This window comes from Plectropomus leopardus, chromosome 2, assembly GCF_026936395.1.
Source record: "Plectropomus leopardus strain MGB_pleo_1.0 chromosome 2, ASM2693639v1, whole genome shotgun sequence".
Classification (NCBI taxonomy): domain Eukaryota; kingdom Metazoa; phylum Chordata; class Actinopteri; order Perciformes; family Serranidae; genus Plectropomus; species Plectropomus leopardus.
In genome coordinates, this window is record NC_142177.1 from 42,815,863 (window position 1) to 42,833,083 (window position 17,221).

General features: G+C 46.1%; 1 protein-coding gene across 1 annotated transcript; it reads right to left on the bottom strand.

Moving 5' to 3' along the window:
* Positions 1-1,091: 1,091 nt before the first annotated feature.
* On the bottom strand, positions 1,092-16,920 carry pcif1 (phosphorylated CTD interacting factor 1). The gene is given in 17 exon segments (XM_088071172.1): positions 1,092-3,870; positions 4,777-4,952; positions 5,176-5,269; positions 5,433-5,617; positions 5,701-5,787; positions 6,379-6,548; positions 6,735-6,894; positions 9,027-9,126; positions 9,852-9,935; positions 13,244-13,391; positions 13,519-13,670; positions 13,746-13,797; positions 13,800-13,875; positions 13,965-14,090; positions 14,185-14,309; positions 14,406-14,563; positions 16,604-16,920. Coding segments are annotated over 16 exon segments (2,193 nt in total). The 5' UTR covers positions 14,533-14,563; positions 16,604-16,920; the 3' UTR covers positions 1,092-3,539.
* Between the last annotated feature and the right edge of the window lie 301 nt (positions 16,921-17,221).

Sequence of the window (17,221 nt, forward strand, 5' to 3'; positions counted from 1 at the left end):
CATCTGTAACAGCTGGTTTACTCCCAGTGAACCAACGTTTACCGAAACCCGTCACAGCTGCTCCTCCTGGACCTCCTCGTAACTTTTAGTAACTCCAGAGCTACATGAACAGCGCCAGCTAGCGGTCTGAACCTGGTCTGACACCGTGATATAAACATACTTTCATTCTCACACCGATTAACGGGTTTTGAACGGCCGTGAAGCGGAGTGATACATGCAGAGTTAAAAGTTAACAGTCCCAGTGACGTACTTTGACCAATCAAATGGCTTGGTTGGAACTAATTGTTGTATAATGTTTTTATCATTATGGTTGTTATTATCATTATTATGGTTATTATTATCATTGTTATTATTGTTGTTATTATCATTGTTATGGTTGTTGTCATCTTTGATTGCTGTTGTTATCGTTATGATTGTTATTGTTATGGTTAATTCCACTATTATGATTGTTATTATCATGGTTATGATTGCTATCATCATTGTTACCATTATTGATTGTTGTTATCATTGTTACCATTATTATGATTGTTGCTGTTACCATTGTTACCATTATTATAATTGTTATCATTGTTACCATTATTATGATTGTTGCTGTTACCATTGTTACCATTATTATAATTGTTATCATTGTTACCATTATTATGATTGTACCGTTATCATCCACCCAATGTGCAGCTCATGAGACGGTTTGTTTGGAATAAGATGAAAACTGTCATTACGTTTTTTCTGTATCTCCCCTCTTGTGATGATCAGATAAATAATTATTGGATCGCACTGATTGTAGATTTCCAGATTAGATTACAGATTTATTTTACGGATGTGTAAATCCGGAGGAAACAGTTCTCTGGAGGTCCTGAGAGAAGTTAGTGTGTTTTATTGTTTATGTTGATGAACGGATGCAGCAGAGAACTGAAGGAATATTTCCAGAAACTGGTTTTTATTTTAACATCAGACGACTTCATGAGATTTCTGCTGACTTGTTTTCTGTGATCTCTGTGTGTTCATCACATGACCTGGAGGACTGTTCAGCTCCGAAACATGTAAACATCACATGACCGCAGCAAGACAAAGACCACTCGACTGGTGTGTAACTGGGTTGGATATATTTTTACTGGGAGTGAAGCTGCAGTGTGTCTGCAGGCAGGATGAAGGACAGACTGTATTTACATTCTCCAGATGTGAGGACCCCATTACAAACATGGCCGACTCTACATCGCTCCGCAGCACGTCATTCCGCAGCAAGTCGCGCAGCATGTAGCTCAGCACGTCGCTCTGCAGTGTTCTGCAGCACGTCACTCCAAAGCATGTAACTTAGCAAAGTTCCACAGCCCACCGCTCTGCAGTGCTCCTTGGGATGTCGCCCTACAGCATGTAGCTCTGCAGCACGTCACTGTGCAGTATTTCGCAACACGTCGCTCTGCAGTGCTCCTTGAGACGTCGCTCCGCAGCACATCACTAGGAAGAACGTAGCTTCACAAAGTTCCGCAGCACTCTGCCCTGCAGTGCTCCTGGGATGTCGTTCTGCAGCATGTCGCTCCGCGGCGCGTTACTCTGCAGTATTTCGCAGCACATCACTCCGCAGCACAATGTTCTGCAGCACACCGCTCCGCAGCACAACGCTCTGCAGTGCATCTCGGGACATCGCTCAGCAGCGTGTCACTTCTCAGCATGTCGCTCCGCAGCACACCGCTCTGCAGAGTTGCAGGTCGCTAACATTACTCTTGTAATTAAAAGTGGATCCTAATTATCAGGTAGAAAGAGTTCATCTCGTTCTCGTTACTACTTTATCCTAAACAAATCATTAAAGAGTTTCCTAGATGCAGAAGCCAAGTTCTTTTTTATCATATATGATTCTTTAATTACAATAAAACTTGTCCAGTTCGTGTTCTTTGGTCTCTGTAATGTAGCTCCACAGGAATATTACAGAGTGACTGCCTTTAAAGGGACAGTCCAACATTAGCACAGAGACAGACGGCAAGGGGAAACTGCTCAGCTCCGTCTACAAAACTCAACATCCCAAAATGTTGGACTGCTACTTTAAAGAAAACCACAACAGTAAAACAAACGGTGTGATTATCTGCGACGCAGCGGCGGAGGTGAGGTGAGACACGGTGAGAAAGACACAGCGGAGATTCGTGACGAGGACGCGGCGACGGAGAGTCGGCCTGAAAACACACTGTGGATTCCAAAGATAATTTCGAGTCAAAAGGTTTCATGCAGAAGAAAATAAAAACCAAAGATTATAAAAATAAGGAGGAGTTTGTGCTGGTAAGACGTCAGCATGTCTGATGCGTTGACACTTCTACTCTGCGTACAGATCATATAGATTTATAATAACACTTTGGTTTAGTTTCAAACAAACTACAGAAACACGTCTCTTTAAAAAATGTTAAATTAAATCAAATAAAAACAACTTCTCTGACTTTTTTCAATCCATTTAACAGCAGACGAGGAAAATAACATCAACAGACTTCAGATCAGTTTTTCTGTACAGTATCTACACTCGCAGGCAGACGCCCCATTGGACCAGCCAGCGGCCAATCAGAGAGCAGACAGCCGGCGGGCCGCCGTTGTACTGTGTGGGCGGTGGTTCACCATTTACTCTAATATGATAGACAAATATCTGTCGACTCAAAAAGACAAAAAGAATCCAACGACTGAAAACGAGGAAATTTACAGAAAAAAAGTCAAATTTTTGTCAAAATTAGGAGAAAAAGTTGATTGATCGTTCCTAAAAAACACGACCAGAGTTCTGAGGAACCGTGAACCGACCACTCACAACTCCACCTGCACAGGCTCCGCCCACTGCCACACCTCACTGTCACCACTCTGACCTCACTTCCTGTCCAATGACACCGCCACAGGAAGTCTGACGGGACCTCCGAGGGGACGTCTGCCCTCGCCGACCAGTCCGGGTCCCACTCTGAGTCTGAGTCCCAGTCTGAGTCCCGGTCCTGGCTCCGCCTCCTCCAGCACCTCACTGCAAGCGTCTGCAGAGTACTAAGTTTCCCAGAATGCACCGAGAAAGTTCGTCCTCTGAAGTGCGTGCACTGATTGGCCAGGCTGTTCTGAGGAGGCGGGACCTGAAGCGGGCCGCCGGCGGATTCTGTCTGACTCCATAAAGAAATACGAGTCCAATAGAAACGATAGCTGCCTTATCGACCAATCACCGAGCCCGGTTGGCGCAGGAACCAATCAGAAGTCCTGCAGTGACGTCACAGATGACATCACAGGTGGGTTTTATTGCTGGAGCTCCGTCTTCTTATTGGCTGCGGTGCTTCAGCCACTCCTGGACCAGAACCAGCTCCAGACGCTGTGATGTCAGAGCTTCGACCAATCAGAAGAGTCTGTGTGAGGGGAAGATTAAGCCCCGCCCCCTGCTGGCGGCGGCAGGACGTTGACAGAAGCAGAGGGCGTGCTACAGGTGCTGGTGAGGGACAATCTGAGAGACAAGACGACGATCAGAATAAACTAACGCTGAAAAACAGAGAAACTGTAAAGAGGCAAGGGGGCGTGGTCATGCCGCAGGCCCCGCCCCTCTACACGGCAGCCATCTTATCCCGTGGACTGCTGCTACTACTACTGCTGCTGCTGCTGCTGCTGTTGTTGTTGTTGTTGTCGTCATGGCAACCAGGTGACATCACAGTGCCCTGTGTCCTATCAGCTGCCTTGGGGGCGGAGTCTCTGTCTCCAGGTGTGGTGTGGGCAGGGCCAGGAGAGGACAGGGAGGAGGGGCGAGAGGGAGAGGGGCGGTACGCCGCCATCAGCTCGGCCAGACGCTCCGAAGTCGGCGCCCATTTCGCAAAACCGGCGTCATTCTGAAGGAAGAGCACCGCCGTGCCGTGGACCGCCCGGTAGTACATCTCATCCCTACAAATATACAAATACACAGAGTATTACTGCAGTACTATGGAGTGCAACTACAGTACTGCGGAGTACAACTGCAGTACTGTGGAGTATAGGGCTGCAACTAAAGATTATTTTGAAAATCATTAAATCGGTCGATTATTTTTTTGATTAATCGATGAATTGGATTTAAACATGAAACAATTCAAAAACGAAATGTTGACAGCTTTTACAACATACTGTTACGTTTCCTTACTAACCACGTATGTTCAGTTTGACCTCAGCCTCGCCGAGCTGCAGCGTGTTTCATGCGTGTGGTGTTCACACATGCAGCGTTGTCACTGCTGCGTCACGGCCGCAGATATTAGTACTGTACTTCCACATTTATAAGCACAAACTCTACTCATTCATGAAGTCGTACGAGCTCCTGCACAGCCGACAACACGGTCCTATCAATGTTTCAAAATAAAATGCACTGTATCAGCAACTGATGTTTTTCACCATCTTTTGGGCTTTTGTTTTGAAAGGGAAGCAGGAAGTTGGAGTAAAACAGCGGTCTTTGTATTTCCTCATCTGTGTGACAGAGAGACTTTAAACTGCAGTAAAACGTCGCACAGAGTCAATATAATCATCAAACACCACATTCACTGTCTATTCACACGTAAAAAAACGGCGAGCCACCGTTTCTCTAGACGTGCTGCAGCGGACGCAGCGGAGACGCTCCTGACAAGCGCTGCTAGAGAAACGGTGAGTAATGATCGTGTGACACAACGAATCGATAATTGTATTCGTTGCCAACACATCTAATAATCGATTATAATCGATTTTATTGATTTGTCGTTGCAGCCCTAGTGGAGTATTATTGCAGTGCTGTGGAGTATTGGTACTGTATTATTAAGTATTGATGCAGTATAGCTGCAGTATTACTACCTCTTGCAGATGTGCTGGCTCCCTGAGCGGTACTCGTGCTCGTAGGCGGAGACGCTCAGCTGGTGGCGGAGGAACCGACTCGCCTCCATACGTGTCAGAGCCGGGGTCACGGGGTCACGCCACTCAGGGACGAAGACGATGAAGGACAGCGGCTCAGAGGACTTGTCCAACAGCTCCTGAGGGTCAGAGACACACTGCAATAAAGTGACCTGCATCCACCTGTAGACCAGTGCAGCCCCCTGTAGACCAGTGCAGCCCCTTGTAGACCAGTACAGCCCACTGTAGACCAGTACAGCCCACTGTAGACCAGTACAGCCCCCTGTAGACCAGTACAGACCCTTGTAGACCAGTGCAGACCCTTGTAGACCAGTACTAAAGTAAAGCAGTTGTTGGACAGACCTCGAAGTGCGTCACCATGGCGTCCATCAGCTCTTCACAGAACGGAGGGTTGGCTTCGAACGAGCCGCTGACGGGACAGAAAGACAGGAAGGGCCTGAAAACACACACACACACACACACACACACAGTAACACACAATTAACACATTTAATTGTTTACACAAACACAAAAACAAACTGACTTCAATCTTCCGATCACACCTGTCCAACCTGAGACAGAAGACAGACAGACTGTGTGTGGAGTGGTGCCTGTCTCACCCTCTGGATCCGAAGAAGCCGTCGATGTCGGGGAAGGCGGAGCAGAACTGTTTGAAATAGCAGTTGAGCGGTGAAGCGAAACACTCGAAGGAAACTCCAAAGTGTCGAATCAACGCCTCGAACACGGACACCGGCAGCGCCCCCTGCAGACCCGTCCCCTCGTTTGCGCCGCTGCCAAACATCACCTGCACACGCAAACACACAGAGCTTGTTAACGGACCAATCAGCACTCACAGAGCGTCAGGTGAGATCAGGTGAGTCAGCTGACCTGGTATCTCTTGAGGAGGCACCAGACTCTGGACAGGAACCTCTCAAAGCGAGGGTCGTCTATACAGCTGTACCTGTACAACAGCTCCTGCACGCACGCACGCACACACACACACACGCACAAAAAAAAAAAAAAAGAGGATTAAGGAATCAGCAGTCATTAAAAAGTGCTGATTTCCAACCAGCTCTGTGTCACTGCACACCTGTTCACCAGCCAAAACATCCCGAGGGAACAAAAAGACGAGACCATCATAGAAAACATGCCTCCCAAACACACGCTTTCCTTCTGATAATGAGAAGAAAAAATATTGACAAATTTTAAATTAAGAATAACTACTAGAAAATGTATTTTTTAGGTCTTTTTTTAGGATAAAAAAAGCCAAATATTTTTTGAGAAAAAAAAGAACCGGAAATCTTAAAGAAAACATGCCCGCAGGTTTGGAAGGCCCGTTTTCTTTAAAAATCGCCTCCTCGCGTTATACGTCACGAGTGGCACCATTCATGCGCACACACGCTCCTCATGGCACCGACACAGAGCTGAAACTCTCGTTTCTTAAAATCACTCTGACGTTCGTGTCAGTTGACCTCGGCACTTCCTGTAGAGATGTTTCACAATAAAAGCCCCTATGGAGTGTGACCTTGGAGTTGCCATGGTGACAGCAGTGACATCAGTACTGACCAGTTTGCTGAAGTGACCTCTGTTGACCTTGACCATCTCTCCTCTGAAGCGCAAACATGCCACGTCGTTCTCAAAGTGCAGCTCCACCCGAGGAAGCGGCGGCGAGGGCAGCACCAAACGCACCGGGTAACAGTACACCAACCGAGACTGCTGCGGGGATGCACACGCCTCTGCGCCCACGCACGCACGCACGCGCACGCGCACGCGCACGCACACACGCACACACACACACACACACACACACACACACACACACACACACACACACAAGTCAATGGTCACTTCCTAAAATCTTAGAAATGTCAACACACACAGTCACGGTCCTGCAGCAGACTCAGGTGTGTGTGAGTGTGTACCTGTGGGGGGGTCCTGCAGCAGACTCAGGTGTGTGTGTCTCAGGCGGCGGCTGTACTCTGCAGACAGCTGGTAGATTTTGGAGCAGATTCCCTCCACAGAGTCTTTGGCGACAGCGGTGACGTGAGGACCACACTGCTGTCTCAGATGCTCCAGACGGTCCTACACACACACACACACACACACACACACACACACACACACACACACACACACACACACACACACACACACAGGTGAGTATAATGATGATTTAATCAGAGGTGTTGCAGTATGTTACTTTGTGTTACAGCATGTTTAGGGCTGCACCTAACAATTATTTTTTTATTGATCTAACTATTATTTTTTTATTACTCTATTAATATAACAATGAATTTACCAAAAATAACATTTTAAAACTTGTCATACACTGCATGGCATTATTCCCCAACTAAAACTAGCCCAGACTTAACTGCTAATCTGTGTTTTACTGTCTGATATCAAGTCTCTCCAAAATAAAACGAATGCAAGAGCTTGTTCCACTCTAATCAAAGGAAAGTAGTGTAATCTACATTTAGTAATCCAACAGCAAAATACATAAAACTATGTAAAATTAAGGTTACTTAACAGAACAGTTACTCTTTGTTACAGTAAACCTCAAATCTAACAGTCGAACAAAACATCTGACAGTAAAATTACTGCAGTTTGAATAACACTCAAACTTTTCTCTAACAGAAATAATTATAACTCGTCCGTTCTTTCTGCATCACAACAGTCCAGCCTGAACTGCCTTAAGGCGCACCGCTGCCTGCTGATGTGACTGCTGTGTTTTCATATAACACATCCTGTAAATGTTTCAAAATAAAATGCATTGCATCAGCAGCTGATGGCATTCTGTCCACAGAGACACAGTCGGGGAGCTTTTGTTTTGAAAGAGAAGCAAGGAAGTTGAGGTAAAACAAAAATCTTAGTATTTCCTCATCTCTGTGACAGAGACTGTAAACTGCAGTATAAAGCGGTACAAAGTCAACTAACACGAGTGTCACGCGTAAAAAAACGGCGAGCCACGGTTTCTGTAGTTATTCTGCAGCTGACGCGCAGCTCAGACGCGCCTGATACACGAGCGCCGAAACAAAATCAACACGCCCGGCGCTGCTCACGCTCTCATGACACATGCTGTATGAAACAGTGCGACACGTCGACGCACGTCACATGAATCGACATTGACGCTATGCCCCAGCCCTAAGTATGTTACAGTGTGTTGTAGTATGTTACTGCATGTTACTGCATGTTACAGCGTGTTGTAGTATGTTACTGCATGTTACAGCGTGTTGTAGTATGTTACTGCATGTTACTGCATGTTACAGCGTGTTGTAGTATGTTACTGCATGTTACAGCGTGTTGTAGTATGTTACAGCGTGTTGTAGTATGTTACTGCATGTTACTGCATGTTACAGCGTGTTGTAGTATGTTACTGCATGTTACAGCGTGTTGTAGTATGTTACTGCATGTTACAGCGTGTTGTAGTATGTTACTGCATGTTACAGCGTGTTGTAGTATGTTACTGCATGTTACAGCGTGTTGTAGTATGTTACTGCATGTTACAGCGTGTTGTAGTATGTTACTGCATGTTACAGCGTGTTGTAGTATGTTACTGCATGTTACAGCGTGTTGTAGTATGTTACTGCATGTTACAGCGTGTTGTAGTATGTTACTGCATGTTACAGTGTGTTGTAGTATGTTACTGCATGTTACAGCGTGTTGTAGTATGTTACTGCATGTTACTGCATGTTACAGCGTGTTGTAGTATGTTACTGCATGTTACAGCGTGTTGTAGTATGTTACTGCATGTTACTGCATGTTACAGCGTGTTGTAGTATGTTACTGCATGTTACAGCGTGTTGTAGTATGTTACAGCGTGTTGTAGTATGTTACTGCATGTTACTGCATGTTACAGCGTGTTGTAGTATGTTACTGCATGTTACAGCGTGTTGTAGTATGTTACTGCATGTTACAGCGTGTTGTAGTATGTTACTGCATGTTACAGCGTGTTGTAGTATGTTACTGCATGTTACAGCGTGTTGTAGTATGTTACTGCATGTTACAGCGTGTTGTAGTATGTTACTGCATGTTACAGCGTGTTGTAGTATGTTACTGCATGTTACAATATGTTACAGCGTTACAAATTGTTTCTGTGTGTTATAGCGTGGTGTGTTGTGCTGTGTTGCTGCCTGTTGTGGCGTGTAGTATTGTGGCATGTCATAGCGTGTCGCTGTGGGACCGTCCTACAGTACAGCTGTGTGCAGACATGTTACCATGTAGTCCTCCTTGCTGGCGGAGTGATCTCTGCGCAGCCAGCTCATCGTGTCCTCAGCGTTCCACTTCACCACCTTCCTGCTCTCAGGACTCGCATTCCTGCACAGGACACAGGACAGAGGTCAGAGGTCAGAGGTCTCACAGGTCAAGTCAGTTTTATTCATAGAGCTTATTATCACCAAACACGGTTTGCCTCAGACGGCTTTACAGCGTACGACATCCCTCTGCCCTTAGACCCTCACATCACCTGAGGAAAAACTCCCGGAAAAGAACCCCTGTAACGGGAAAAAAAGGAAGAAACCTCAGGAAGAGCAACTGAGGAGGGATCCCTCTTCAGGACGGACAGACGTGCAATAGATGTGGTAAATAATAATTAAATTTCAATAATGACAAAAAGGAAAGGCACTCTACGATATCCTGCGATGTTACGTGCAAATATCGTAGGTGTTGATAAGAGTCCCATGCGTATGTTGATAGTGGAGGCGTGGCTCATAATAATGGCAGTGGGAGGTTGCGTCAAGCAGGATCACAGCAACGGCAAAACCAAGACCACAATCAGACGCAGCCAAGACTGCAGCCAGGATCCGGGAAAACTAGGAAACAAGGGAGCAGGAACGCTCTGGAGAGGCAACTGAGTTAGCGTAGTGCCGTAAACAGACATGAGCGTTTTCAGAAGGAGGGAGCAAGAGAAGGAAAACGGAGCTCAGTATATCACAGAAAGTCCTCCGGCAGATTAAACCTGTGTCAGCCTAACTAGGGGCTGGTCCAGGGAACCTGAGCCAGAGGTCTCAAAGGTCAGAGGTCACACGATTCACAGGTCTCACCTGGAGTCGATCATCTTCTTGGCGGCTTCAGCGTATTTAAACAGCAGCTTCCGAGCTTCTTCTTTGTACTTAATACGAGACAACCTGAGACAGAAAGAGACACAAAGGGACAAGGAGACAAGAGACATCAAGAGACATTAACACTAGGGCTATCAAAGTTTACGCAATAATAACCAGTTAATGCAAATTCTCTTTTTTTAATATAATGTATAATATATATACACACATATATATATATATATATATATATATATATATATATATATATATATATATATATATATATATATATATATATATATATGTACGTATTTTTTTTTAATGTATAGGGAAGAGTAAGAAATCATGACAGAGAGGGAAACAGGCAGCAAAGGGCCGAGGCTGGAGTCGAACCCGCGGCTGCTGCAGCGAGGACAGAGTTGTTTTGATGTGCGATTAATGCACACACATTCTCTAAGTATGACCCTTGGCCCGCCCCGTAGTTTGTGACATCATTCAGCAGAGCAGCAGAAACAAACAAAGGAAGGAGGTTTTTCAATGAGGAGTTCAGCTGAGGAGACGCTTCATTTACTGTGGATGTGAAGTGAGTTTCCACCAGAGAATGAATGAAAACACACACACACACACACACACACACACACACACACACACCCACACACACACACACACACACACACACACACACACACACACACACACAGAGCTGATGCTCAGAGCTGCTCCCCCTCACAGACTGACCGCTCTGTCAGTTTACAGCAGAGCAGCACCTCCTGCAGGTCTGCTGTAAACTATCCAGAGCTACAAACAGCAGCCTGTGATGTACAGTCATGTGAAAAAATTAGGACACCCTATCAAAGAATGTGTGTTTTTTTAACAAACTTGGACATATGGATATTTAATATTGATTTTAACAATACTGAGAGATTCAAGTAATATCACTAAACAATTAAAACTAAAGAAAAAACTTTTTAAAACATTCTGTAAAATGTAATATTATAAAAATGCACTTTCTGGTGAGGAATAAATTAGGACATCCCCACATTTATTCCCACTTCAAATGGCTAAAATCACACACAGGTGTGTCAAATCAGGTGCACATGATTAGAACGTCGTCACTCAGCATTGTGAAGGAGGCTTGCCCTATTTAAAGCTCAGACATTTAGTTTGGTGTGCTCCTGACTGTTGAAGTGAGAGTGAACACCATGGTGAGATCGAAAGAGCTTTCTGAAGCCTTCAGAAAGAAGATTGTAGCAGCTTATGAGTCTGGTAAGGGATGTAAAAAGATCTCAAAAGAATATGAAATCAGCCAATCCACTGTCCGGAAAATAGTCTACAAGTGGAGGACATTCAAAACAACTGCCAACATGCCCAGGTCTGGCCGTCCAAGCAAGTTCACCCCGAGAGCAGACCGTCTCCAAGTCTCCAAAAACCCTAAAATGTCATCACGGGACTTACAGCAGGCTCTTGCTACTGTTAATGTGAAAGTGCATGCCACAACAATCAGAAAGAGACTGCACAAGTTAAACATTCATGGGAGGCGTGCAAGGAGGAAACCATTGCTCTCTAAGAAAAACACAAAGGCCAGACTGAAGTTTGCAGAGAGAACGTATGCAGAGACCGGGACTTCTGGAGTAATGTTCTTTGGACAGATGAGTCTAAAATTGAATTATTTGGACACCAGAACAGAGGACATGTTTGGCGTAAACCAAATACAGCATCCCAGGAAAGGAACCTCATTCCAACTGTGAAGCACAGAGGTGGAGGCGTCATGGTTTGGAGATGCTTTGCTGCTGCAGGACCCGGCCAGCTCAGCATCACAGAATCCACCATGAATCCTACCGTGTATCAGATGGTGCTTCGGGAACATGTGAGACCATCTGTAAAAAACTTAAAGCTGAAGCGGAACTGGACCCTGCAACATGACAATGACCCAAAACATACCAGTAAATCCACCAAGGACTGGCTGAAAACTATGAAATGGAGAGTCCTGGAATGGCCAAGTCTAAGCCCAGATCTTAATCCCATTGAGATGCTGTGGGCTGACTTGAAACAGGCTTAATTTGCAAGAAACCCCTCGAACATCTCACAGCTGAAAGGATTCTGAGGACTGGGGCAAACTTTCCTCAGACCGATGTCAGAGACTGGCAGATGGCTACAAGAAGCGTCTCACTGAAGTTATTTCTGCCAAAGGAGGTAACACTAGCTATTAGGGGGTAGGGTGCCTTAACTTATTCCGCAGTTAGGATACGCATTTTTGTTGATATCTTTTTTTTAATGAGTAAAACCAGGTTAATTTTTGTTGTTTACCTGCAATAAATCACTTTCTTTTCCAGAGATAAATCAAAACAAAATTAGACATCAATATATGAACATTTCTTAACAAAGAACTGAATATTTAATGGGGTGTCCTAATTTTTTCACATGACTGTATGTGGTCTGAATCACACCTCCAACCCGCCGTCACTGCAGATTTTGGTGCGTGCAGAACCTCTGAGGTCATTTTTATTATTATGCAGAGTCTCATTATTATAATACTTATTATTATTATTATTGTTATTATTATTATGCAGAGTCTCATTATTATAATAATTATTATTATTATTGTTATTATTATTATTATGCAGAGTCTCTGAAGTTATTATTATGATACGATGATTATAAAGATCATATTAAATAGAGGACAAAAAAAATTCAAGGTTCATTTAGAACTGACACAAAATATGTGATTAAATATTTTGATATTTTGTCTAATTAAGACACAGAGACATGAAGACAGAGACATATTAAGACACAGCAGACAATCAGAGGGACAGACAAACATTCAGAATGACAGTCAGTCAGAGGGACAGTCAGTCAGGGGGACAGAATGACAGTCAGAGGGACAGTCAGTCAGGGGGACAGAATGACAGTCAGTCAGAGGGACAGTCAGTCAGGGGGACAGAATGACAGTCAGAGGGACAGTCAGTCAGGGGGACAGAATGACAGTCAGAGGGACAGTCAGTCAGGGGGACAGAATGACAGTCAGTCAGGGGGACAGAATGACAGTCAGTCAGGGGGACAGAATGACAGTCAGTCAGGGGGACAGAATGACAGTCAGTCAGGGGGACAGAAAGACAGTCAGAGGGACAGTCAGTCAGAGGGACAGAATGACAGTCAGAGGGACAGTCAGTCAGAGGGACAGAATGACAGTAAGAGGGACAGTCAGTCAGAGGGACAGTCAGTCAGGGGGACAGAATGACAGTCAGAGGGACAGTCAGTCAGAGGGACAGAATGACAGTAAGAGGGACAGTCAGTCAGAGGGACAGTCAGTCAGAGGGACAGTCAGTCAGAGGGACAGTCAGTCAGAGGGACAGAATGACAGTCAGAGGGACAGACGGGGGGACAGACGGTACCTGATGGGGATGTCGTTCATCACCTCTCTGAACATGGACGGTGAGATGACGGGCTCACAGTCGCTGGGCAGTAAGGGGTCGTGACCTTTATCGATCACCTTCCTCTCCAGCAGCCAGCGATTAAAGGACTCCCGGGGCGGATCAATACCTGGACACAGGGACACAGGGACATCACCGGGACACCGTGGGAAGCTGTCTGTGTGTCCTCAGCAGTACAGACAGACAGACAAGTGGAACTGATTGACAGAGAAACAGTTGGACAGACGTGTCCTCACCTTCCCTCTGGAGACACAGCTCGTGGTAGTGCTGTCTCAGCTTGGTGACGAGCTGCGCCCTCTGCAGCTCGATCTCGGGGTGGGGGGCAGGTGGGGGCGGGGGGCGCTCTCGGATGACGGCGTTGGTCTGGACGTCCAGGTCCCAGTAGACCCTGGAGACAAGGACAGGTTAGCATGGCGTCCACACAGACGGACTGTACCGGCAGGGGGCGGGGGCTCAGACTCACACGGCCGGTCTGTAGGGGGCGGGGCGGGCTGGGGTGGTGGGCGTGGCCGACGGGCCTGTTTGTCCTCGGGTGCGGAGCTCCAGGGTTTGGCGCCAGGCGTGCTGGGGGAGATCGGCGTGGTAGGCTCCACCTGGGGACAACCGATAACAGAGGAGTCAGTGTCCCACAATGCACTGCACACCAAACTGTGACATCATCACCTAATCACATGACCGTTACCTTGACTCGCTTCACGCTGTTAGGCCCCACCCCCTGCTCCTCAGAGCTCCTCCTCTTCCTCTGTCCATTACCAAGGTTACCGTCTCCACCCTCTGCTGGCGCCGCGTTCAAACCCAGAGGATCCGACTGACCAGAGGGACAGATAGAGGGACAGACAGGTGAGTCTCTGACACAGCTCACCTGTCCACAGGCTGAAATAGGAAACAGTGACATCACTCACAATGACATCATGCTGGCCCAGCACAGGCACCTCCCACAGGCTCTGATTGGTGAATCTGTTGAAGTAATAGGGACGGTTCTCCCGCCGAGACCAGCACTTAGACCAGCCCGCCTGGACCAGCTCGTCTAAGGGACAGAGGGACAGGTTAGAGACAGACAGGTGAAAGACAGACAGGTGTACCTGGGAGCTCAGACAGACAGGTGAGAGACAGACAGGTGTACCTGGGAGCTCAGGTGGTTTGGAAGTGGTGGACGGAGAAAGGGGTGGTCCCTGGGAGGAGGCGGAGCCAGAGGGGGACGGCATCATAGCCGCCTCCCCCTTTACCGATCCCTGGCTGTCATTGGACATTGCAGCTGCTCATCAGAATGACATCACCTGTCTGGACAGGAAGACACAGGTTGACTTTCACAATAAAACACAGTGGAATGATCAGCTGATTAATTATTAATGTCAGTCTATAAATTGATCAGCTGATTGATTATTGATGTCAGTCTATAAACTCATCAGCTGATTGATTATTGGTCAGTCTATTAACTGATCAGCTGATCAGTTAATAGACACTGACAGACTGCAGGATCAGTGCGAACAGTGTGATGTGAGTGTGTACTGTGTCTGGAAAAATGTTGTTGTTGGACAGAGTATTATTACTGACTGTAGTAGGACTGCAACAATGAATCAATAAAATCGATTATTAAATGTCCCCTCTCCTCCCCTCTCTCTCTCTCTTTCCTTTTTTGTCATGATTGTATTTCATTTGTTATTTACGACATCTATCACTCCTCTGTCCGTCCTGAAGAGGGATCTCTCATCATCCTCTGCTGCTCTTCCTGAGGTTTCTTCCTTTTTCCCCGTTACAGGGGTTCTTTTTTGGGAGTTGTTCCTCGGGTGATGTGAGGGTCTGAGGGCAGAGGGAGGGTGCCTGCTGTAAAGCCCTCTGAGGCAGACTGTGTTTGTGATAATGGGCTCTATAAATAAAACTGACTTGACTTGACTATACTGATTGAAGTCTTATAAGTGACTGTAGTATTATTACAGACGTTGGTATTAAAACTGTAGTATTTTAACTGTAGAAATATAACTGACTATAGTATTATTACTGATGTGTCAGCAATAACGGTTGTGTTGGACTGTGTATAAATATAGTAGTATTGTATATACTGATTGAAGTATTATAACTGACTGTGGTATTTTAACTGACTGTAGTAATATAACTGACTATAGTATCATTACTGATGTGTAAGTAGTAATGTTCTTGTTGGATGGCGAGCATAGTTTTACCGTATATACTGATTGTAGTATTATAACTGACTGTAGTATTATTACTGTGGTATGATAAGTGACTCTAATATAATAAGTGACTGTAGTATTATTACTGTAGTATTTTAACTGAATGTAGTATTATAAGTGTAGTATTATAATTGACTGTGGTATTTTAACTGACTTTAGTATCATGACTGTAGTATTATAACTGACTGTAGTATTATTACTGTATGATGTGTCAGTAGTACCTGTTCTGTTGGACTGTTTGAGTATAGTAGCACTGTAAATACTGACTGTAGCATTATTACTATAGTATTATAACTGACTGTAGTGTTATTACTGTATGATGTGTCAGTAGTAATGTTGTTGAATGGTGTATGAGTATAGTGTTACTGTATATGGTGACTGTAGTATCATTACTACATGATGTGTCAGTAGTAATGTTGTTGAATGGTGTATGAGTATAGTATTACTGTACATACTGACTGCAGTGTTATTACTGTATGATGTGTCAGTGTTGTTGTTGTTGTTGTTGATCGGTGACAGATCGATCGGTCGAGCAATGACTGGCCGGCCGTCTGAATGTGGCGGGAAACGGATCGACGTCACATTGATCGAACTGATCGATTATCAGCAGCAAACATCAGAATAAATCGCGTGAGAAATCCGATGATTTCTGTCTCGAAACGAGCGCTGTGTGTCCGCGCATGCGCCCGGCAGATTTTCCAAACAAACACGGAGGAGGAGGAGGAGGAGGAGGAGGAGGGGGGGAGGACAACACAAAGCTGCAGCTCCTCCGGAGCCCGGGCTCGGCTCCCGGACCCCGCGGCTCTCTGAGCGGGCCTCCGGCGGGTCTCACCGGTCCTCGGTCCCCGGTCCCCGCGCCCCCTCTCCGGTCCTCCAACCCGCCGTTAACCGCCATTTCACGCGGTGAGCGCACGGAGCAACAGCTGCTGTTTGGGCGCCAGTCCTGAGACAAGATGGCGGACACGCCCCTGTTGAGCGCTGCGCTCCCGCTCTCTGTTCCCGCTCTCTGTTCCCGCTCTGTGCCGTCGACACGGCCTGCCCCAGCCCCGGCAGACCCGCTCATCCGACGGCCGGAACCTTCCGCCGCGGCCCGGTGCCGTCGGAGCGGCTCTGCGGGCCCCCCTGCCCTTACCTTGTCCGGGTTTGTTGCGGAGAGTGCGGGTCTCTGTCCGCGGGTTTCTGGTCCTCCGCTCCGCTCCCTCCCCGCCGCTCAGACATCTTTACAGGGCCCGGAGACTCTCACTGCGCAGGCGCGCCCGAAGGCGCAGCCGCACACCCGCTTCCGTTTCCGAGGCGGCCCGTCACAGCCGCCATGTTGGAAAGGTCAAATCTATAAACAAATCCGGGCAGGGCTGGGGGGCGGGGCGGGGGGCGGGGCGAGGACGAAAGATCGACAGTGTTTTAAAGAAAAATATTCGCGCAAGTTCTGTAAAAACAAATTTTAGTTTTTTTGGGGGGGCTTTTTTCCCTTAAAAAATGTTTCATTTTTCTGTGATTTTGGTGTATTCTAAAGAAGATCTGTCTTTAACACCTGCGCCTGTCGAAAAATGTCTAAAATTACCCCATTTATCAGCCAGAAACTAAATAAAGAACAGTCCCTAAGGCCTATGTTGATTTGTGGATAATAAACACATTTTACTGAGACGGTTAGATTCTGTATTTTTATCAAGTTCACTTCATAAAAATATAAATATTTATGTTCTGTGTATTTATGAAGTTAAAATAACAACTTAAAATTATTCATATTTAT